Source organism: Eutrigla gurnardus, assembly GCF_963514095.1.
Source record: "Eutrigla gurnardus genome assembly, chromosome: 10".
Classification (NCBI taxonomy): Eukaryota; Metazoa; Chordata; class Actinopteri; order Perciformes; family Triglidae; genus Eutrigla; species Eutrigla gurnardus.
Window position 1 is genome coordinate 26,421,478 of NC_139924.1, and position 25,164 is coordinate 26,446,641.

General features: G+C 44.4%; 1 protein-coding gene and 3 pseudogenes across 4 annotated transcripts; all 4 read left to right on the top strand.

Annotated features, from left to right (window-relative positions):
• Positions 1-628: 628 nt before the first annotated feature.
• Positions 629-1,499, top strand: LOC311019704 (odorant receptor 131-2 pseudogene; annotated as a pseudogene). Its single transcript has one exon. The product of its transcript is annotated as an odorant receptor 131-2 pseudogene (transcript).
• Positions 1,500-7,235: 5,736 nt separating this feature from the next.
• Positions 7,236-7,854, top strand: LOC311019662 (odorant receptor 131-2-like). Its single transcript, XM_084019258.1, has one exon. It carries the CDS (start codon positions 7,241-7,243, stop codon positions 7,847-7,849), a length of 609 nt encoding a protein of 202 aa, XP_083875384.1. The 5' UTR covers positions 7,236-7,240; the 3' UTR covers positions 7,850-7,854.
• A 2,481-nt stretch (positions 7,855-10,335) lies between these two features.
• LOC311019705 (odorant receptor 131-2 pseudogene) lies at positions 10,336-11,241 on the top strand (annotated as a pseudogene). The gene has a single exon. The product of its transcript is annotated as an odorant receptor 131-2 pseudogene (transcript).
• An 8,562-nt stretch (positions 11,242-19,803) lies between these two features.
• LOC311019706 (odorant receptor 131-2 pseudogene) lies at positions 19,804-20,709 on the top strand (annotated as a pseudogene). The gene has a single exon. The product of its transcript is annotated as an odorant receptor 131-2 pseudogene (transcript).
• Positions 20,710-25,164: the final 4,455 nt, after the last annotated feature.

The window sequence follows — 25,164 nt, forward strand, 5'->3', positions numbered from 1 at the left end:
GTATCTGGGCAAATGCAGAATGAGGAGCATCAGCTGTGTTGAATGACGACACTGAGGTGCAAAGCTCAGCTTGTTGTTGTCCTCCTTGTTTTCTACTCATGACTATATCATTCCTCTCAGAAGGCCAAACAGAGCTCAGCAGAAAACATTTGTCTTTGTAACTGTGAGCCATGATGTCTTATCAGTGCTAGAACAGTTTGGGGAACTGAATGATCTTTTTCACCTGTTGGGGTTAGGTTGAATACACCACAGCTGTTAAAAGGTTTCTGGATTTAAGACTACAGGGAAGTGCAGTGTTGCTTTATTTAACTTTTTGTTTCAATTATTTTGACAGACACAGTTTATATAATGATGTATGATTATGTGATTTTGGTTCTGCTTACATCTTTCTGTATTTAGTTAAAACGTTGAAATATGTGAAATACTGAATGATGTTTTCACCTGCTGGGGTTAGGTTGAATACACCACAGCTGTTAAAAGGTTTCTGGATTTAAGACTACGGGAAATTGCAGCATGTAGCTTTATTCAACTTTATGTGAACTTTTTGGCTCTACATACATTTTTCTGTATAGGCAAAACGTTGAAATACATGGCTGATAATAACTCAGTGGTTGGAGGTGCATTCTTCATGATAACGGCCAATCAACGGGTGATTTTAGTTCAGCTTATTATTACAGTTTTTCTCTGCATCAACCTTTTGTTGCTTACAACCTTTTTGATGAAGGAATTCTTCTACACAACCACGCGCTACGTCTTATTTGCTAATACATTACTGTCTGATTGTCTGATCTTGATTCTATCAAATCTTTTGCTCATCTTTAACTATTTTCAGTTGACAATACGGATATGGTTGTGTATAATTATATTTGTTGTTTCATCTTTGTACAGTGTTGTCACCCCAGTTACTTTGACAGCAATGACCCTGGAGCGTTATGTGGCCATTTGCATGCCGCTGCGCCACGGAGAACTGTGCTCCAGACGCAACACTATGCACTGTATCCTCATCATTCACGGCCTCAGCTCTGTATCCTTTATTGTGGTTCTCTGCAGCGTCTTTGCATCAGTCTCTCTTAGCTTTTACACACAAAACAAGGTCTGTACTATGGAGATTTTCATTTCGCATAGATTGCAGGGTGATCTGTTCACAGCTGTCAATCAGTTTTACTTCTTGATGATGTTTATTGCTTTTGTTTTCTCCTATGTTAAAATAATGAAAGTGGCCTTAGCTGCATCAGGAGAGAATAAAAAGTCAACATGGAAAGGTCTCAGGACAGTAATTCTTCATGGTTTCCAGCTGCTGCTCTGTCTCATCCGGCTGTGGTGTCCCTTCATAGAAGCTGCTGTACTTCAGATTAATTTCATGTTATACATTAATGTCAGGTACTTTAATTACATAACTTTTTTTCTTGCTCCAAGATGTCTGAGTCCTCTCATTTATGGCCTCAGGGATGAAATGTTTTTGCATGCATTGAAATACTCTCTGCGACTTTTATGAGAACAAAGCTTTAGATTGATTTAAATTGACAACTTAAAACTATGACTGCCATGGAAATTCATGTATCTCCTTAAACCAAGCTTGTACCTGTAAGGTTTTTCAATCCACTGGACCATCATGTTAAATCTGGCAATCTTTCTCTCATTACTACCACTGAGGAGTCCTTGAGCCAGGGGAGCTGCTTTTACTGGGCAATCTATATTTCAGTAGAATCAAAATGTGAAAATAAATAAATAAGCTTCCCTCTCCATATTTCTTGAATGATTTGACCTTAAAATTGTCGGATAAAAGATAATTTATTGACTAGTTAGATTAACAGCAGCTGACCATCTGGACTCGACTGGACTTGGTCTTGACTTGGACTCAATCATATAAGTTTTGACTGCAGCCCTGTTGAGTAGCCTTTGCTGTATCAAATGTTGTCTATTATTTTTACGTATACCAAATTAATTATAAACTCCTTGCTTATTGAATCCATCTCATTATGTCTTACTCTCTGGACATATTCTGCCACACTGTGACCAAGCTCTTATAAACAAAGACAAAACAAGCAAACATGTTAAGGAAAATGTTTCCAGTATATTTGGAAAAAATAAACAAAATATAAGAGAAATACATTAGGCCCACAATTCCACAATTTCTTTGCAGTTTCAACAAATTAAATACAGGCAGGATAATTTTTACTAAATCTGGCTGATAAACAGCAAAAGGTGCAAAACCATATCATATTGATATAAGTGACTCTTCTCTCTGGACTGCTATACAGATGCTCTGAACCAACAATGTCAACCAACTAGTGGTGCTGAGGCAAAAGTCAACCTCTTCATTGAATACATTGTCTGGGGGCCATGTTTGTCTGAACACGATAGAGTTGGGCGGTACCCAAATTTTGATACCGTCAAACCTCCTTCCTATTTTACCCCGGTATACGGCATTACCGTGACTAATTAAAAATGATGACGTAAGGCTCAAGAGGACGTCACCAAACTCATTAAAGTTTAGCTTCTCTGCCCGAGCCCGACCCGAACCCGACCAGACCCACGGGCTGGGTCGGGCCGAAATTTCCCACCACTACCCTCGGGCTGGGTCGGGCCGGGCCTTTAAACAAGCGTTAGTGTTCGTTTGTTCGTTCGTTCTTTTTTGTTTTTCTATCATTGCATTTATGCCTAGACTTCTCCCCTAATCTGAGGAGGTTTGGCATAAACATTACATATTATTGGTTATATGTTTAGCAGAGTAGGTCTACGTAAGAAATGTGTACAAAGTTACACAAAGTAAAAAAAAAAAGACGCTACACATAGTGCACACGCATCATTCATAACGGTTCCGCTCTGTGCAGCTAAATCAAAGAATAAAGGAGTTACGCTAAAGTGCAACATGGAACTAGGAGACATAAAGGATAAATTAAAAACAGGACAATTAACGTTGAGCAAGTCATCAGGAAAGTCCGAGGTACGGGATCATTTCAAGTGGGAGAAGGCGATAACATACGTGTCGGCTTTGTCCAGTCATATCCTAATCGCAGCACTAACGTAGCCTATAAAATTATCTGTATATTTTTGTGACTGAGTAGTGGTGCAGCCGCACCCCCACTTCCCACGGATATGCACATACAACAGCCTCATGCATGAAAAATAATTGTCGGGTTGAAATCGGGCTCTTAATTACAGTTAATGTGTCGGGTCGGTCCGGGTTCGGACAGAGCGCGCACGGGCTCGGGTAGGGTCGGGCTTGTTTTCTGGGCCCGAACTAAGCTCTACTTCTCATTAGGGCTGCAGAAGTCGTGTTCTTCTTTGAGACCAAGGGCCCTAGTTTCTTAGACTAGGCGTAGTCAGCGCGCAGCGCACCTGCGCCACGCCGACGGGGTGTGTCCGCCTGGACTTTGCAAGTTTTGTGCACCGCGCAGGCTCGCGCAGGCACACCTCCCGTCTCGCCCACCCGCGCAAGTGGGAAAGAGGGTGGAGAAGAAGGCGTGAGTGGGAGACGAGGAGGAGACGAGGCGTGGACTGGGATTAATACAGCCGATTCAGATCTTCACCAATCAAATGAGTTCCTCTCCTCACCTCTAATGCGTTAGGGGAGGTTCAGTGCAAGTTTCGTCACTTGACAACCCGATGACAGAAGCAGTGCCGCCGCTCCCACCACGTGCATCACGCGCTGTGCGTGCGTATCATAATAATAACAATGCCGATATTATAAAAAACAGGAGAGAGAGAGGGAGATGTTTTGGTCCGAGAGGCTGAGTTTCCGTTACGCGTGCCATCCGCCTTTGATCTGGGGTCAGATGTGACGGGACAATCTATATAGATATAAATTCACGTGTGGATTCAATTAGTTGCATTAAATAGTGTTTGTTAGGGCTGTAACGATACACCAAACTCACGATTCGGTTTGTATCACGATTTTTGACCCACGGTTCGATACAAATTTCGATATTATTTTTTTTTTTTAATTAAACATTTGATTTATGTAAGATGCAGATTTGGCGTGGAGGGCGTGTCTATCTGATGGTCGGTTAACTGCACAGGTCCCTCACTCAACTTACTACAGAGAAATGTCCCACAAAGCAACGTTGCCGAACCAAACTAAGGTAACGTATAACTGTAACTGTCTTTGGCAACGGGGAAACAAATACCGCAGCTTTACGTGGAGAAGCATCCTTCCTCCCGCCCGTCCTACCGAGTCCTCCTCACATTTCTGCCCGATAAACAGCGTCTGTCACCGGCAAAAAAACCTTTAACTCACCGAGTGTTTATGATGAAAAAAAAATCTCTGCGACGGTCAGCCCTCCGGACCGAGACTTCAGTGAACTTTAGCCTCCGTCGGGTTTTGAGTGACAGGGAGACTCCAGGGAAACCCCTTGAAAACGCACACACGTCCGGGACGTCTCTTTGCGCTGCTTTCTGTGAATTACACAGCGGTTCGTCTTTACTCCAGCGGTGCTTCGCTCCGTGTGAACGAACAACGGCGGAGAATTAGCGAACGACCGCTGCGGTGTTAATGTGGTGTTACTTACAGCTCATAGTGCTGATCTGGACCGGAAGTTGTGTCGCGATTCTGCCTTCTCGTGGCGCGAGACAGGTTCGTGGATCTGAGTGTCGCGATTTCAGTTTCGATACGTGTATCGTTACAGCCCTAGTGTTTGTTGTGATTATTTATTGCATTTAAATGTGCCTGGAACTGTGGAAACCTGCCTGTGAGGTCTTGGTGACGTGTGAGAACTGCGTGCCGGTCTGCCAAACTTCCACTCCGCCTGCTGTGATTCGCCTTGAATGAATGGACTTTATTTACGCCTTGCGCCTTACACCCAGAGTAGACCAGGTTCGAGCTGGCGGGCTTTCAGCGCAGTCTCGGCGAGGCTTTTTGCCACGAAACTTCCGCTACGCCAAGCTGAATCTGTGACGCCTCCGAAACTTGCATTACGCTGGCTCCGCCACCCTGCGCAGCGCCACGAAACTAGGGCCCCAGGTCACTCGGTGCGCGACTCGCCATCTTCTCTCTCTCTCTCTCTCTCTCTCTCTCTCTCTCTCTCTCTCTATCTCCTATATAAGTGCATTGCATTTTTTTAATGACGGTATTGAAACTGATACCATTGCTATTTTTAAGACCCGTGGTAAACCGTATTACCGTATTACCGCCCAAGCCTAGAACACGATTTACTGGTAATCCACAAAATAGTCTTGGAGGTGTTTCAGTCTTGACAAAAGTGCTGGACCAATTGACCCACCGTCAAACTAACTGCAATTCCTAAAGCCATGAAACCAGCATGGCCGAAGCATCTGTAAAATTGGAGAAGGCATCACTGTAAAGAGCAACAAACAGCGGCATGTGATGATGTGTGTTAAAACACCCAAACCCAGTGTGTCCTGACTGGTTATTGATTAAAATGATGAATCTCATTTAAATCGTCATACCCTGTATATCCTTCCATGTTCCTTACTGGTATCTCACTGACAACTTTCTGCTGAAGGCCAAATGTATTGTGGTTATGTTTTTTTAATTTGTATTTTAGTAAAATGTCTGGACAACATGTCTTTGTTTGCTCGTGAATCTGGTTAAACAAAAAAGAATATTTCCAACGTAGTCTCATATTGTATTCAATTGGGGCTCATCCTAAGTTAAACATTTTCTCTGGACTGGATCTTTCTAGTATTTGAGTCGAGTCTCTGTCTCAAGTCCAGGCTCAAGATCACACTTTTGAGTCTGGTACTCGTCTTTGTCCCCTTTTGTACGAATGGGTACTGTTGTGTCCTCAGTTAGAACTGGTTAGAACAACTCAGTGGGCCGAGAGAGAGAGGCAGCTGGGAAAAACAGCGTGAAGAGGCAGCCATATTTTCACAACACATTTTTATGCTGCACACATACCTATGTGAACACTTTTTTTGGTGATTGTTTCGTGGAGTGCCATCAGGAGGTTAACATTTTTTTTAAAGTTAAAATGATTAGATAGATATAGAACTATTGGCTTGGCATTTTGTAAAGTCTTACTTACTATCCCCAGAAGAGGAATTGTATAGAATTTTATCCTCTGACCTTTCATGTAGCACCATCATTATGTCAAAATCTCTGGTTGTAAAATGATCTGGTTTAAGAATAATAAAACGTGTAAATTATGACATTATAATCAGTTTCAGGTGTAGTTTGTATTCAGAACAAGTTTAGACAAGTTTGTAGCTCACTCTGTCGGTTGGTCGGTTGACAAAAATGTCCATACTCTTCAGCAGACACAGTTTTCACTCTTGGAGGTTGAAATTTGGTCCTCAACCTTGACCCCAGTACAGGGCGAAGACAAAACCTCATGAAGCTCTAAGAAAGTAAAATATGTTCTAAGTATTTAATCCTTAAAACATAATAGTACTGATTACTTATTTGGGGATATAAATATGTACTATATGTGCTGACCACTGCATCATAGTTTGATTGGTTGTAAAACAGGGTTTAAAAACCTTATCCTGTCTTGATTTTATGAGAAATATGTATTTTCAACTCATGTTTTGTTGCACAGTTGCTGAAATTGAATTAAAGCAACCCAAAAACTGATAACTATCCAAAACTCTTTTCCAGCAGTCAGTGTATCTGGTTGAAAAGCAGAATGAGGATCATCAGCTGTGTTGAATGATGACGACACTGAGGTGCAAAGCTCAGCTTGTTGTTGTCCTCCTTGTGTTCTACTCATGACTATATAATTCCTCTCAGAAGGCCAAACAGAGCTCAGCAGAAAACATGTGTCTTTGTAACTGTGAGCCATGATGTCTTATCAGTGCTAGTACAGTTTGGGGAACTTAATTATCTTTTTCACCTGTTGGGGTTAGGTTGAATACACCACAGCTGTTAAAAGGTTTCTGGATTTAAGACTACGAGGAATTGCAGCATGTAGCTTTATTCAACTTCATATTATTTTTTGGCTCTGCTTACATCTTTCTGTATTTAGTTAAAACATTGAAATACATGGCTGATAATAACTCAGTGGTTGGTGGTGCATTCTTAATGCGAAAGGTCGATGAACAGGTGATTTTAGTTCAGGTTATTATTGCAGTTTTCCTCTGCATCAACCTTTTGCTGCTTACAACCTTTTTTATGAAGGAATTCTTCTACACAACCATGCGCTACGTCTTATTTGCTAATACATTACTGTCTGATTGTCTGATCTTGATTCTATCAAATTTTTTGCTCATCTTTGACTATTTTCAGTTGACCATACGAATATGGTTGTGCATTATAATATATGTTGTTTTGTCTATGTGCATGTTTGCCACCCCAGTTACTTTGACAGCAATGACCCTGGAGCGTTATGTGGCCATTTGCATGCCGCTGCGCCACGGAGAACTGTGCTCCAGACGCAACACTATGCACTGTATCCTCATCATTCACGGCCTCAGCTCTGTATCCTGTATTGTGTTTCTCTCCACCGTCTTTGCATCTGTCTCTCTTAGCTTTTACACACACAACAGGGTTTGTTCTGTGGAGATTTTCATTTTTCATAGATGGCAGGGTGATCTTTTGTCAGCTGTCAGTCAGTTTTACTTCTTGATGATGTTTATTGCTATTGTTTTCTTCTATGTTAAAATAATGAAAGTGGCCTTAGCTGCATCGGGAGAGAATAAAAAGTCAACATGGAAAGGTCTCAGAACAGTAATTCTTCATGGTTTCCAGCTGCTGCTCTGTCTCATCCAGCTGTGGTGTCCCTTCATAGAAGCTGTTGTACTTCAGATTAATTTCATGTTATACATTAATGTCAGGTACTTTAATTACATAACTTTTTATCTTGCTCCAAGATGTCTGAGTCCTCTCATTTATGGCCTCAGGGATGAAATGTTTTTACATGCATTGAAATACTCTCTGCGACTTTTATGAGAACGAAGTTTAAGATTGATTCCAATTGACAACTTAAAACTATGACTGCCATGGAAATGAATGTATCTCCATATTATTTAGCTTAGCTTGAACCTGTAAGGTTGTTCTCTTATTACTACCACTGAGTAGTCCTTGAGCCAGGGGAGCTGCTTGTACTGGACAATCTACATTTTAATAGAATAATATTGTGAAAATGAATACATAAGCTTCCCTTTCCATATTTCTTGAATGATTTGACCTTTAAATTGTCAGATAAAAAATACTTCATTTACTAGTTAGATTAACAGCAGCTAACCGTCTGGACTCGACTGGACTTGGTCTTGGACTTGATCTCGACTCAATCAAATTATATTTGACTGCAGACCTGTTGAGTGTGATGGGAATTTTTCATTTAGTAGTTCATTATAGTATAATTAGTAGTTTGAGTAGTTTTAACTCATACTATTCCATGTGTGTCATGAGGTAACCTGTATTCTGCACTTATGTCATGTCATGTGTTACATGAGTTGTGAAATGCATCTTGTGACACCAGCACAGCTGGCAAGTCAATATGGATCTATGGACACTGATGAGTGGTTCAAAAACCACATTCTGGACAAAGTTCTCCGTCTACATAAACAACGGAACAATGCTTCTCTGATGACATGTCACAAACAACTGTATAAAAAGCCCTTCTCAAGACTGAAGACTTGGTCAGACTCTTAAGGAGTCTGCCCCTATCTGGCCAGATAGTTTGCTCTGAAGCTGTATGTCGGTGATGTGGTCCGCTTGGACACCCTGTTTGCGAGGGCTTTGACTTATTAGACTTTGTCTGTTTACAGTCTGTCTGTAGCGACTGCTAGCCTGTTTTGGACTCTTTATAGAATAAATTACTAAAAGCGCTGTTAGGAGTTGTATTCTTATTTCTCATCAGGTGATCATAAACTGATTTCCACCACAAACTTGGCGACGAGGATGGGATTGGACGTGTGATCTGGACTCCGTCGGATGGACAGGAGGCCGTATTCCTTCCCAAGGGGTGAGAAGCTGCCCTCCAGTGGAGCCCCGATTACCGATCCAATCCAGTTGAAAGGACAACAGAAAACGCGATGAGAAATTTTAAATTGTCTAAAACAGCCTACAGAGTCAGAGCGAAAGAATGTTGAATACGTATTTCTCACAACCAAGGAGAGTTGTTGACAGACGTGTCATAGTTAAACCTGTATTTATTTGTTAGTATACGCCGGTGAATCCTGGTAATTCATTGACGTGCACAGCGGGTAATAATGAGACAGATAACTAGGGATGGGCAACCGTTGTTGTAAGGGGAGACAAGCGTGAAGAATGAAACGGGGAGCCGTGGTTGCAGCGTTGTCTTGGCCTTATAGATTTCAGACCGGTTGCTGCAAGGGATCCTAGGGGGGAATATAGCGCTAGCGGTAAAGTGTTGAAAGCCGCAGGAACGAGAACAGTACTGTAAAGAACAGCAGAGCTCTAGGAGGTACATGAACAGCACGGATTTGTATTCACTGATACCAGTGGATAGAAAACCCTGCGCTGTCCCAGGTTCCTCCTTCACTATGGGCCACTCATAAATATGATGTGGACTCATGAAAGGCGCCGCACTATTGATAGTGCACCCCAAATTTTATTATAGGCCGTGCCTTAAACAATACCCACAACAAGAAGCCATCGATGGTGTAAAAATTATATTGGAATCTTTATTAAAATTAGGCATTATTGTTCAAAAATGTCCCTACTCTTCAGCAGACACAGTTTTCACTCTTGGAGGTTGAAATTTGGTCCTCAACCTTGACCTCAGTACAGGGCGAAGACAAAACCTCATGGAAATTACATGAAGCTCTAAGAAAGTAAAATATGTTCTTAGTATTTAATCCTTAAAACATAATAGTACTTATTACTTATTTAGGGATATAATTATGTACTATATGTGCTGACCACTGCATCATAGTTTGATTGGTTGTAAAACAGGGTTTAAAAACCCTTATCCTGTCTCGATTTTATGAGAAATAAGTATTTTCAACTCATGTTTTGTTGCACAGTTGCTGAAATTGAATTAAAGCAACCCAAAAACTGATAACTATCCAAAACTCTTTTCAAGCAGTCAGTGTATCTGGTTGAAAAGCAGAATGAGGAACATCAGCTGTGTTGAATGATGACGACACTGAGGTGCAAAGCTCAGCTTGTTGTTGTCCTCCTTGTGTTCTACTCATGACTATATAATTTCTCTCAGAAGACCAAACAGAGCTCAGCAGAAAACATGTGTCTTTGTAACTGTGAGCCATGATGTCTTATCAGTGCTAGAACAGTTTGGAGAACTGAATGATCTTTTTCACCTGCTGAGGTTAGGTTGAATACACCACAGCTGTTAAAAGGTTTCTGGATTCAAGACTATGGGGATTTGCAGCATGTAGCTTTATTCAACTTCATATGAACTTTTTGGCTCTGCTTACATCTTTCTGTATTTAGGCAAAACGTTGAAATACATGGCTGATAATAACTCAGTGGTTGGTGGTGCATTCTTCATTGGAACGGTCAATGAACGGGTGATTTTAGTTCAGGTTTTTATTGCAATTTTTCTCTGCATTAACCTTTTGCTGCTTACAACCTTTTTGATGAAGGAATTATTCTACACAACCATGCGCTACGTCTTATTTGCTAATACATTACTGTCTGATTGTCTGATCTTGATTCTATCAAATGTTTTGCTCATCTTTGACTATTTTCAGTTGACCATACGAATATGGTTGTGCATTATAATATATGTTGTTTTGTCTTTGTACAGTTTTGTCACCCCAGTTACTTTGACAGCAATGACCCTGGAGCGTTATGTGGCCATTTGCATGCCGCTGCGCCACGGAGAACTGTGCTCCAGACGCAACACTATGCACTGTATCCTCATCATTCACGGCCTCAGCTCTGTATCCTGTATTGTGGTTCTCTCCACTGTCTTTGCATCTGTCTCTCTTAGCTTTTACACACACAACAGGGTTTGTTCTGTGGAGATTTTCATTTTTTATAGATGGCAAAACGATCTTTTGTCAGCTGTCAGTCAGTTTTACTTCTTGATGATGTTTGTTGCTATTGTTTTCTCCTATGTTAAAATAATGAAAGTGGCCTTAGCTGCATCGGGAGAGAATAAAAAGTCAACATGGAAAGGTCTCAGAACAGTAATTCTTCATGGTTTCCAGCTGCTGCTCTGTCTCATCCAGCTGTGGTGTCCCTTCATAGAAGCTGTTGTACTTCAGATTAATTTCATGTTATACATTAATGTCAGGTACTTTAATTACATAACTTTTTATCTTGCTCCAAGATGTCTGAGTCCTCTCATTTATGGCCTCAGGGATGAAATGTTTTTACATGGATTGAAATACTCTCTGCGACTTTTATGAGAACGAAGTTTAAGATTGATTCCAATTGACAACTTAAAACTATGACTGCCATGGAAATGAATGTATCTCCATATTATTTAGCTTAGCTTGAACCTGTAAGGTTGTTCTCTTATTACTAGCACTGAGGAGTCCTTGAGCCAGGGGAGCTGCTTGTACTGGACAATCTACATTTTAATAGAATAATATTGTGAAAATGAATACATAAGCTTCCCTTTCCATATTTCTTGAATGATTTGACCTTTAAATTGTCAGATAAAAAATACTTCATTTACTAGTTAGATTAACAGCAGCTAACCGTCTGGACTCGACTGGACTTGGTCTTGGACTTGATCTCGACTCAATCAAATTATATTTGACTGCAGACCTGTTGAGTAGCCTTTGCTGTATCCTATGTTGTCCGTTATCTCCACGCATACCAAATAAATGATAAACTCTTTGCTTGATGAATCTATCCCATTATTTCTGAGTAAATAACTCTCTGGAAATGTTCTGCCACACTGTGACCAAGCTCTTATAAACAAAGACAAAACAAGCAAACACAACATGTGAAGGAAAATGTTTTCAGTATATTAGGAAAAAATAAACATAAAGAATAAGAGAAATGCATTAGGCCCACAATTCCACAATTTGTTTGCAGTTTCAACTTATTAAATACAGGCAGGATCAGTTTTCCTAAATCTGGCTGATGAACAGCAAAAGGTGCAAAACCATGTCATATTGATATTAGTGACTCTGCTCTCTGGACTGCTGAACAGATGATTATATACAAATAAAAAAAAAGATATCCACAAAACATTTGGCTTCAGCAGAAAGTTTTCAGTGAGATACCAGTAAGGAACATGGAAGGAGATACAGGGTATGACGATTTAAATGAGATTCATCATTTTAATCAGTAACCAGTCAGGACACACTGGGTTTGGGTGTTTTAACACACATCATCATATGCCGCTGTTTGTTGCTCTTTACAGTGATGCCTTCTCCTATTTTACACATGCTTCGGCCGTGCTGGTTTCATGGCTTTAGGAATTGTAGTGTTAGTTTGACGGTGGGTCAATTGGTCCAGCACTTTTGTCCAGACTGAAACACCTCCAAGACTATTTTGTGGATTACCATTAAATCGTGTTCAGACATACATGGCCCCCAGACAAAGTATTCTATGAAGAGGTTGACTTTTGCCTCAGCACCACAAGCTGGTTGACATTGTTGGTTCAGAGTTAAATGTCTTGGCAACATGTCTTTGTTTGCGCATAAATCTGGTTCAACAAAAAAGCATATTTCCAACGTAGTCTAATATTGTATTTAATTTTGGGCTCATCCTAAATTAAACATTTTCTCTGGACTGGTTCTTTCTAGTATTTGAGTCGAGTCTCTGTCTCTTTCTGAAGTCCAGGCTCAAGATCACACTTTTGTCACACAGCGGTGATGGGTGTCCTGTCTTGTGTTTTCTGTCTTGTGAATTGTATGTTTTATTTTGAAAAGTAACTCTCCTCTCGTTTCAGGTGACTTGCCCTTCCTCATGTGTCTCCAGTCTGACGTCATCCCTAATCCCTGATTGTTGTCACCTGTGCTCCCCTCCCTGATGTCTATATAGTCTGTCTTCCCCTGTCTCATTGCCAGAGTATTTCGTCCCACGTCTGAATCTAGCCCATGACCACAGCTCTCGATCACGTCCAAGTCTTCGTTGTTTCAGTGTTTCAGGTATTCCTCTAGACGAGTGATTTTCTGTTTGTTAAAGTTTTCAGTTCCTAGTTCATAGATAGATTCTCGTAATAGTTTTGTCCTCCTCTTTTGGGAGCGTTTTCGGTTTTCAGCCTTATAGTGCTTTGTTATTTTCCTCCCTTGTTGGAGCGATTTGTGTTCTCGTGTTTTTCCTATTTTCGATATTTGATATTCCTGTAGTAGTCTCGTGTCCTCCCTTTTGGAGAGTTTCCGTTCTTGCGTTAGCCTCAGAGCCAGAGTAGTTAATCTTTTGTAGTCCCGTATCCTCCCTTTTGGAGCGTTTCTCGTTTGTTAAAGTTTATAATTTAGTCTCTGTTAGAGTAGTAGACATTTAGTTAGCCTTTTGTTTTGTATCCTCCCCTGCGGAGCGTTTTCCTTTGTCGTGTTTGTACGTCCGCCACCTTCCCTATCCCCGCTCCCCTTTCCCTTTTCCCTTCCCTCTCTCTCCCCTTTTCCTAAAGATAGGAATCAAGTGAATTTTCATAGCCATTGTGTTGTCACTCGTTTATTGGAATTCGTGTGAACCTGTAAATAAAAGCTTGGATCTACTGTCCTCACTCTGCGCCTGAGTCCTCCTTCTAGCCCAGTCCTGACAGTATACTCTGGCCAAAATGGACCCAGCGGAGGAAGGACAGTGGACGGGGATCCTGTCCCGCATCTCTCGGCAGGAGGAATTCCAGTCGGCCATGGCGGCGCATATGGGGCAGCTCACTTCCTCGTTATAGGAGCTACTTGCGCGGACTCCTCAACCTGCCGCACCGGCCCCCATACCGGCTCCCACGCCAACTCCGCCCACACCGGTCGTCGGAGCCGGAAGTAAGTTAGCGCCCCCAGCACAATACACTGGAGAACCCGAACTATGTAAGACTTTTCTCATAGACTGTTCAATTCACTATGAACTAAACCTGCACGCTTTCCCCACCGATCGTTCCAAGATTGCTTTCATGATATCGCATCTGTCCGGGAGAGCTAAAGCATGGGCATCCGCCGAGTGGGGGAGAGGCTCGCCAATCTGTAGCTCCCTCACGGACTTCCAGGCGGCGCTGAAAAGAACTTTCGACACGGTGACTGACGACCGAGAGAAGGCTCAGGAGCTAAGTGGTCTAAAGCAGGGCCGGGACTCCGTGTGTGATTATGCCATCCGCTTCCGCACCCTCGCAGCGGAGAGCGGCTGGAACAATACAGCGTTATATGACGTGTTTCTCAGGGGTCTGGCGGCCCCGATACAAGATCTGCTCGTCCCTCTAGACTTACCCTCAGATCTGGACGCCTTGATCGCACTCGCCATCCGGACGGATAACCGGCTCAGCCAACTCAGACGACACCGGAGCAGCGCTTCCACGATCACCGAAAGAGCGCCTGGTTCATCGACACGGGGCTGGCCGATTCCCCCGCATTCCCCGCTGGAGCAGCATCACCGTCCTCCCACAGAGGGGGAGGGCGAGCCCATGCAGCTGGGTCGGGCTCGACTGACACCTGAGGAAAGGCGGAGGACACAGCTGGAAGGCAGGTGTTTCTACTGCGGGGAGAGGGGCCACCTCGTCCTCACCTGCCCAGTCAAGCTACCCACGAGGGTGAGTCAGTTCGCTCCCTCCAGCCCGGTAGTACGCATTCTTACCCAAGTTAAGGTAACGCACCCTATCACCATGAACTGTGATGCATTAATTGACTCCGGAGCAGATGAGAGCCTGATAGACGGGGGTTTGGGGGGAGGTTAGGCATTCGGTCCGAACTTCTGGCTAAGCCCATCAGGGCTCGTTCCCTTAATGGAAAGGATATTTTTTCAATCACTCACGTCACTGAACCCCTCCGCATGAACATTGGTAACCATAAGGAGAACATTCGCTTTTAGTTATTCCGTTCTACCTCACACACATTGATTTTGGGACAACCCTGGCTGTTTCGCCACAACCCGCGGGTAGATTGGAGGACCGGCGAGGTAAAGGAATGGGGAAGGGACTCTGACAAAGACTGTTTCGTGGGGTCGGCCAAGAAGAAAGACATTGCTGAGATTAACCTGTTTTCTGTCGACCCCCTCACAGAACCCGAATACCCGGACCTGAAATCGGTTCCTCCCTGCTACCATCAGCTCCGCGAGGTTTTTAGTAAGACCAAGGCTCTGTCACTCCCACCCCACCGCCCCTATGACTGCGCCATTGACCTGCTCCCCGGGTCCACAATACCCAAGGGCCGCCTGTATTCTTTTTCCGGACCCGAGAAAGGAGCCATGACCGAGTACATTACAGCATCACTGAAGGCTGGCCTTATTCGCCCTTCGTCATCTCCAGCAGCGGCAGGGTTTTTCTTCGTGGATAAGAAGGACAGGTCCCTGAGACCCTGCATAGACTACAGCCCACTCAACGCCATTACGGTAAAGAATTTTTGACCAAGTCCAACAGGCCAAGGTGTTCAACAAGTTAGACCTGCGGAACGCATATCACCTGGTCCGCATGAGAGAGGGGGATGAGTGGAAGACTGGGTTCAATACACCCAGTGGACATTACCAGTACCTTGTCATGCCGTTCGGGCTTAAGAGACTTCCTAGACCAATTAGTTTATGTGTATCTTGATGATATTTTGATTTACTCCCCCGACATTGACACTCATCGTGACCACGTGACCAGGGTTCTCGAAAAACTATTGGAGAACCACCTGTATGTCAAAACAGAAAAAAGTGTTTTCCATGCCGACACTGTCTCCTTCCTGGGCTTTATCGTAGCCCCTGGAAGAGTTCAGATGGACCCGGCTAAAATTAGCGCTGTGGTGGACTGGCCCACACCTGATAACCGCAAAAAAGTTCAGCAGTTCTTGGGGTTTGCTAACTTTTACAGGCGGTTTATCAGAAGTTTCAGCGCAATAGCTGCACCTCTGCATGCTCTTACTTCCACCCAGGTGCAGTTCCATTGGTCCACGGCGGCAGCCTTTCAGGAGCTCAAGCGTTGCTTCACTTCGGCCCCCATTCTCACCATGCCAGATCCACAACGTCAGTTCGTGGTCGAGGTGGATGCCTCCAATGAAGGGGTCGGGGCCATCCTCTCTCAACGTTCGGAAAAGGATGGTAAAATGCACCCCTGCGCCTGCTGTCTAAACGACTGTCCAAAGCAGAGAAGAACTATGACGTAGGCAACCGGGAGTTGTTAGCAGTCAAACTCGCCCTAGAGGAGTGGAGGCACTGGCTGGAGGGGGCCCACCACCCGTTCGTCGTCTGGACTGATCATAAGAATCTCGAATATATCAAGAAAGCCAAGAGACTAAACTCTCGCCAGGCCAGGTGGGCGCTGTTCTTTAACCGTTTTTCTTTCTCTCTTTCCTACAGGCCGGGGCCCGGAACGTCAAGCCAGACGTCCTCTCTCGATTATTCGACCCCGAGCCTGTTGCCAGGGAACCAGAATCCATCCTCCCACCTTCCCGTGTGGTTGGAGCGGTAACCTGGCAAATAGAAGAAGAGGTGAAGCAGGCTAATGGGGGGGGCCCATCACCTAGTGGATGCCCAGAGAACCGGTTGTTCATTCCCGCTGAGCTGCGTCCACAGGTGATTCACTGGGCCCACACCTCACTGCTTTCATGCCATCCGGGAGTTCGGAGAACGATGTTCGCCATCTCCCGGCGGTTCTGGTGGCCAGCCATGGAACCGGAGGTTCGGGAGTATGTGAAGGCATGTTCGGTCTGCGCCCGTAACAAGACGTCCTCCGGGTCCCGCAGGGGTCTCCTGCAGCCCCTTCACATCCCCTCCAGACCGTGGTCGGACATATCCATGGACTTTGTCACAGGGCTCCCGGTATCCCAAGGCAACACCACGGTCCTCACCGTGGTGGACCGCTTCTCTAAGATGGTCAGGTTCATCACGCTGCCAAAATTACCCTCCGCCAAGGAAATGGCAGAGATCATGATGAACAATGTTTTTAAGGTTCACAGATTCCCCAAAGATATCGTCTCAGACCGGGGGCCCCAGTTCGTGTCCCGGTTCTCGAGGGAGTTCTGTCGTCTCATCGATGCCAAGGCTAGCCTGACCTCAGGTTACCACCCGGAGGCTAATGGCCAGACCGAACGCCTGAACCAACAACTCGAAACCGGCCTCCGGTGCCTGCTCTCCCAGAATCCCTCGACATGGAGCAAACACCTGGTCTGGGTAGAGTATTCTCACAACTCAACTCAAGTGTGTTTTTGGATATCAACCCCCTGTATTTCCAGATGACGAACAGGAGGTGTCAGTCCCTTCCGCCCATGCCGTGATCAGACGCTGTCGCCGCATCTGGACTGCTGCTCGCCAGGTGCTGATTTGTCAGGGGGATCGGGTCAAGAAAGCGGCAGACCGCAAGAGACGGCCCGCGCCGGCTTACCAGCCGGGCCATAGAGTGTGGCCCTCAGCCAAGGACTTGCATCTGAAAGTTCCCTCCAAGAAACTGGCGCCCCGCTTTGTGGGCCCATTCCCCATCACCAGTGTCATCGGACCCGCAGCTGTTCGACTTCGTCTGCCTCGGTCCCTCCGCGTACACCCAACGTTCCACGTAAGCCAGGTGAAACCGGTCGAAGACAGTCCTATGGTCCCAGCCCCGTGACAATCGAAGGGGGTCCGGTCTACAAGGTAAAGCAGTTGTTGGCAGTACGCAACCGGGGCCGGGGCAGACAGTACCTTGTGGATTGGGTGGGGTACGGACCTGAGGAGAGACAATGGATTCCTTCTCGCTACATCGTAGACCCTACCCTCATCAGTGACTTCCATAGGGACAATCCGGGACAGCCTGGGCCGTCAGGAGTCGGCCCTAGAGGGAGGGGTACTGTCACACAGCGGTGATGGGTGTCCTGTCTTGGGTTTTCTGTCTTGTGAATTTTGTTTTATTTTGAAAAGTAACTCTCCTCTCGTTTCAGGTCATTTGCCCTTCCTCATGTGTCTCCAGTCTGACGTCATCCCTAATCCCTGATTGTTGTCACCTGTGCGCCCCTCCTTGATGTCTATATAGTCTGTGTCTTCCCCTGTCTCGTTGCCAGAGTATTTCGTCCCACGTCTGAATCTAGCCCATGACCACAGCTCTCGATCACGTCCAAGTCATCGTTGTTTCAGTGTTTCAGGTATTCCTCTAGACGAGTGATTTTGTGTTTGTTAAAGTTTTCAGTTCCTAGTTCGTAGATAGATTCTCGTAATAGTTTTGTCCTCCTCTTTTGGGAGCGTTTTCGGTTTTCAGCCTTAAAGTGCTTTGTTATTTTCCTCCCTTGTTGGAGCGTTTTGTGTTCTCGTGTTTTTCCTATTTTCGATATTTGATATTCCTGTAGTAGTCTCGTGTCCCTTTTGGAGAGTTTCCGTTCTTGCGTTAGCCTCAGAGCCAGAGTAGTTAATCTTTTGTAGTCCCATATCCTCCCTTTTGGAGCGTTTTCCTTTGTCGTGTTTGTACGTCCGCCACCTTCCCTATCCCCGCTCCCCTTTCCCTTCCCTCTCTCTCCCCTTTTCCTAAAGATAGGAATCAAGTGAATTTTCATAGCCATTGTGTTGTCACTCGTTTATTGGAATTCGTGTGAACCTGTAAATAAAAGCTTGGATATACTGTCCTCACTCTGTGCCTGAGTCCTCCTTCTAGCCCAGTCCTGACAACTTTTGAGTCTGGTACTCGTCTTTGTCCCCTTTTGTACGAATGGGTACTGTTGTGTCCTCAGTTAGAACTGGTTAGAACAACTCAGTGGGCCGAGAGAGAGAGAGAGGCAGCTGGTAAAAACAGCATGAAGAGGCAGCCATATTTTCACAACACATTTTTATGCTGCACACATACCTATGTGAACACTTTTTTTGGTGATTGTTTCGTGGAGTGCCATCAGGAGGTTAACATTTTTTTTAAAGTTAAAATTATTAGATATAGAACTATTGGCTTGGCATTTTGTACAGTCTTACTTACTATCCCCAGAAGATGAATTGTATAGCATTTTATCCTCTGATCTTTCATGTAGCACCATCATTATGTCAAAATGTCTGGTTGTACAATGATCTGGTTTAAGAATAATAACACGTGTACATTTTGACATTATAATCAGTTTCAGGTGTAGTTTGTATTCAGAACAAGTAAGACAAGTTTATTAACTTATTAGACAAGTTTGTAGCTCACTCTGTCGGTTGGTCGGTTGACAAAAATGTCCCTACTCTTCAGCAGACACAGTTTTCACTCTTGGAGGTTGAAATTTGGTCCTCAACCTTGACCCCAGTACAGGGCGAAGACAAAACCTCATGGAAATTACATGAAGCTCTAAGAAAGTAAAATATGTTCTAAGTATTTAATCCTTAAAACATAATAGTACTTATTACTTATTTAGGGATATAATTATGTAGTATATGTGCTGACCACTGCATCATAGTTTGATTGGTTGTAAAACAGGGTTTAAAAACCTTATCCTATCTTGATTTTATGAGAAAAAAAGTATTTTTTACTGCTGTTTTGTTGCACAGTTGCTGAAATATCCAAAAGTCTTTTCCAGCAGTCAGTGTATCTGGGCAAATGCAGAATAAGGAGCATTAGCTGTGTTGAGTGATGACGACACTGAGGTGCAAAGCTCAGCTTGTTGTTGTCCTCCTTGTGTTCTACTCATGACTATATAATTTCTCTCAGAAGACCAAACAGAGCTCAGCAGAAAACATGTGTCTTTGTAACTGTGAGCCATGATGTCTTATCAGTGCTAGAACAGTTTGGAGAAATGAATGATCTTTTTCACCTGCTGTGGTTAGGTTGAATACACCACAGCTGTTAAAAGGTTTCTGGATTTAAGACTATGGGGAATTGCAGCATGTAGCTTTATTCAACTTCATATTAACTTTTTGGCTCTGCTTACATCTTTCTGTATTTAGGCAAAACGTTGAAATACATGGCTGATAATAACTCAGTGGTTGGTGGTGCATTCTTCATTGGAACGGTCAATGAACGGGTGATTTTAGTTCAGGTTTTTATTGCAATTTTTCTCTGCATCAACCTTTTGCTGCTTACAACCTTTTTTATGAAGGAATTCTTCTACACAACCATGCGCTACGTCTTATTTGCAAATACATTACTGTCTGATTGTCTGATCTTGATTCTATCAAATGTTTTGCTCATCTTTGACTATTTTCAGTTGACCATACGAATATGGTTGTGCATTATAATATATGTTGTTTTGTCTATGTGCATGTTTGCCACCCCAGTGACTTTGACAGCAATGACCCTGGAGCGTTATGTGGCCATTTGCATGCCGCTGCGCCACGGAGAACTGTGCTCCAGACGCAACACTATGCACTGTATCCTCATCATTCACGGCCTCAGCTCTGTATCCTGTATTGTGTTTCTCTCCACCGTCTTTGCATCTGTCTCTCTTAGCTTTTACACACAAAACAGGGTTTGTTCTGTGGAGATTTTCATTTTTCATAGATGGCAGGGTGATCTTTTGTCAGCTGTCAGTCAGTTTTACTTCTTGATGATGTTTATTGCTATTGTTTTCTCCTATGTTAAAATAATGAAAGTGGCCTTAGCTGCATCGGGAGAGAATAAAAAGTCAACATGGAAAGGTCTCAGAACAGTAATTCTTCATGGTTTCCAGCTGCTGCTCTGTCTCATCCAGCTGTGGTGTCCCTTCATAGAAGCTGCTGTACTTCAGATTAATTTCATGTTATATGTTAATGTCAGGTACTTTAATTACATAACTTTTTATCTTGCTCCAAGATGTCTGAGTCCTCTCATTTATGGCCTCAGGGATGAAATGTTTTTACATGGATTGAAATACTCTCTGCGACTTTTATGAGAACGAAGTTTAAAATTGATTCCAATTGACAACTTAAAACTATGACTGCCATGGAAATTAATGTATCTCCATATTATTTAGCTTAGCTTGAACCTGTAAGGTTGTTCTCTTATTACTAGCACTGAGGAGTCCTTGAGCCAGGGGAGCTGCTTGTACTGGACAATCTACATTTTAATAGAAACAAATTGTGAAAATGAATACATAAGCTTCCCTTTCCATATTTCTTGAATGATTTGACCTTTAAATTGTCAGATAAAAAATACTTCATTTACTAGTTAGATTAACAGCAGCTAACCGTCTGGACTCGACTGGACTTGGTCTTGGACTTGATCTCGACTCAATCAAATTATATTTGACTGCAGACCTGTTGAGTAGCCTTTGCTGTATCCTATGTTGTCCGTTATCTCCACGCATACCAAATAAATGATAAACTCCTTGCTTGTTGAATCTATCCCATTATTTCTGAGTAAATAACTCTCTGGAAATGTTCTGCCACACTGTGACCAAGCTCTTATAAACAAAGACAAAACAAGCAAACACAACATGTGAAGGAAAATGTTTTCAGTATATTAGGAAAAAATAAACATAAAGAATAAGAGAAATGCATTAGGCCCACAATTCCACAATTTGTTTGCAGTTTCAACTTATTAAATACAGGCAGGATCATTTTTACTAAATCTGGCTGATGAATAGCAAAAGGTGCAAAACCATGTCATATTGATATTAGTGACTCTGCTAACTGGACTGCTGAACAGATGATTGTATACAAGTAAAAAAAAAGATATCCACAAAACATTTGGCTTCAGCAGAAATTTTTCAGTGAGATACCAGTAAGGAACATGGAAGGAGATACAGGGTATGACGATTTAAATGAGATTCATCATTTTAATCAGTAACCAGTCAGGACACACTGGGTTTGGGTGTTTTAACACACATCATCATATGCCGCTGTTTGTTGCTCTTTACAGTGATGCCTTCTCCTATTTTACACATGCTTCGGCCATGCTGGTTTCATGGCTTTAGGAATTGTAGTGTTAGTTTGACGGTGGGTCAATTGGTCCAGCACTTTTGTCCAGACTGAAACACCTCCAAGACTATTTTGTGGATTACCATTAAATCGTGTTCAGACATACATGGCCCCCAGACAAAGTATTCTATGAAGAGGTTGACTTTTGCCTCAGCACCACAAGCTGGTTGACATTGTTGGTTCAGAGTTAAATGTCTGGGCAACATGTCTTTGGTTGCGCATAAATCTGGTTCAACAAAAAAGCATATTTCCAACGTAGTCTAATATTGTATTCAATTTTGGGCTCATCCTAAGTTAAACATTTTCTCTGGACTGGTTCTTTCTAGTATTTGAGTCGAGTCTCTGTCTCTTTCTGAAGTCCAGGCTCAAGATCACACTTTTGTCACACAGCGGTGATGGGTGTCCTGTCTTGTGTTTTCTGTCTTGTGAATTGTATGTTTTATTTTGAAAAGTAACTCTCCTCTCGTTTCAGGTGACTTGCCCTTCCTCATGTGTCTCCAGTCTGACGTCATCCCTAATCCCTGATTGTTGTCACCTGTGCTCCCCTCCCTGATGTCTATATAGTCTGTGTCTTCCCCTGTCTCGTTGCCAGAGTATTTCGTCCCACGTCTGAATCTAGCCCATGACCACAGCTCTCGATCACGTCCAAGTCATCGTTGTTTCAGTGTTTCAGGTATTCCTCTAGACGAGTGATTTTCTGTTTGTTAAAGTTTTCAGTTCCTAGTTCGTAGATAGATTCTCGTAATAGTTTTGTCCTCCTCTTTTGGGAGCGTTTTCGGTTTTCAGCCTTATAGTGCTTTATTTTCCTCCCTTGTTGTAGCGTTTTGTGTTCTCGTGTTTTTCCTATTTTCGATATTTGATATTCCTGTAGTAGTCTCGTGTCCTCCCTTTTGGAGAGTTTCCGTTCTTGCGTTAGCCTCAGAGCCAGAGTAGTTAATCTTTTGTAGTCCCGTATCCTCCCTTTTGGAGCGTTTTTCGTTTGTTAAAGTTTATAATTTAGTCTCTGTTAGAGTAGACATTTAGTTAGCCTTTTGTTTTGTATCCTCCCCTGCGGAGCGTTTTCCTTTGTCGTGTTTGTACGTCCGCCACCTTCCCTATCCCCGCTCCCCTTTCCCTTTTCCCTTCCCTCTCTCTCCCCTTTTCCTAAAGATAGGAATCAAGTGAATTTTCATAGCCATTGTGTTGTCACTCGTTTATTGGAATTCGTGTGAACCTGTAAATAAAAGCCTGGATCTACTGTCCTCACTCTGCGCCTGAGTCCTCCTTCTAGCCCAGTCCTGACAGTATACTCTGGCCAGAATGGACCCAGCGGAGGAAGGACAGTGGACGGGGATCCTGTCCCGCATCTCTCGGCAGGAGGAATTCCTCCTCAACCTGCCGCACCGGCCCCCGTACCGGCTCCCTCGCCAACTCCGCCCACACCGGTCGTCGGAGCCGGAAGTAAGTTAGCACCCCCAGCACAATACACTGGAGAACCCGGACTATGTAAGACTTTTCTCATAGACTGTTCAATTCACTATGAACTAAACCTGCACGCTTTCCCCACCGATCGTTCCAAGATTGCTTTCATGATATCGCATCTGTCCGGGAGAGCTAAAGCATGGGCATCCGCCGAGTGGGGGAGAGGCTCGCCAATCTGTAGCTCCCTCACGGACTTCCAGGCGGCGCTGAAAAGAACTTTCGACCCGGTGACAGACGACCGAGAGAAGGCTCAGGAGCTAAGTGGTCTAAAGCAGGGCCGGGACTCCGTGTGTGATTATGCCATCCGCTTCCGCACCCTCGCAGCGGAGAGCGGCTGGAACAATACGGCGTTATATGACGTGTTTCTCAGGGGTCTGGCGGCCCCGATACAAGATCTGCTCGTCCCTCTAGACTTACCCTCAGATCTGGACGCCTTGATCGCACTCGCCATCCGGACGGATAACCGGCTCGGCCAACTCAGACAACACCGGAGCAGTGCTTCCACGATCACCGAAAGAGCGCCTGGTTCATTGACACGGGGCTGGCCGATTCCCCCGCATTCCCCGCTGGAGCAGCATCACCGTCCTCCCACAGAGGTGGAGGGCGAGCCCATGCAGCTGGGTCGGGCTCGACTGACACCGGAGGAAAGGCGGAGGAGACAGCTGGAAGGCAGGTGTTTCTACTGCGGGGAGAGGGGCCACCTCGTCCTCACCTGCCCAGTCAAGCTACTCACGAGGGTGAGTCAGGTCGCTCCCTCCAGCCCGGTAGTACGCATTCTTACCCAAGTTAAGGTGACGCACCCTATCACCATGAACTTTGATGCATTAATTGACTCCGGAGCAGATGAGAGCCTGATAGACGGGGGTTTAGCGGGGAGGTTAGGCATTCGGTCCGAACTTCTGGCTAAGCCCATCAGGGCTCGTTCCCTTAATGGGAAGGATATTTTTTCAATCACTCACGTCACTGAACCCCTCCGCATGAACATTGGTAACCATAAGGAGAACATTCGCTTATATTTATTCCGTTCTACCTCACACACATTGATTTTGGGACAACCCTGGCTGTTTCGCCACAACCCGCGGGAAGATTGGAGGACCGGCGAGGTAAAGGAATGGGGAAGGGACTGTGACAAAGACTGTTTCGTGGGGTCGGCCAAGAAGAAAGACATTGCTGAGATTAACCTGTTTTCTGTCGACCCCCTCACAGAACCCGAATACCCGGACCTGAAATCGGTTCCTCCCTGCTACAATCAGCTCCGCGAGGTTTTTAGTAAGACCAAGGCTCTGTCACTCCCACCCCACCGCCCCTATGACTGCGCCATTGACCTGCTCCCCGGGTCCACAATACCCAAGGGCCGCCTGTATTCTGTTTCCGGACCCGAGAAAGGAGCCATGACCGAGTACATTACAGCATCACTGAAGGCTGGCCTTATTCGCCCTTCGTCATCTCCAGCAGCGGCAGGGTTTTCTTCGTGGATAAGGACGGGTCCCTGAGACCCTGCATAGACTACAGCCCACTCAACGCCATTACGGTAAAGAATCGCTACCCTCTCCCTCTCATGTCATCGGTTTTTGACCAAGTCCAACAGGCCAAGGTGTTCACCAAGTTAGACCTGCGGAACCCATATCACCTGGTCCGCATGAGAGAGGGGGATGAGTGGAAGACTGGGTTCAATACACCCAGTGGACATTACCAGTACCTTGTCATGCCGTTCGGGCTTAAGAGACTTCCTAGACCAATTAGTTTATGTGTATCTTGATGATATTTTGATTTACTCCCCCGACATTGACACTCATCGTGACCACGTGACCAGGGTTCTCGAAAAACTATTGGAGAACCACCTGTATGTCAAAACAGAAAAAAGTGTTTTCCATGCCGACACTGTCTCCTTCCTGGGCTTTATCGTAGCCCCTGGAAGAGTTCAGATGGACCCGGCTAAAATTAGCGCTGTGGTGGACTGGCCCACA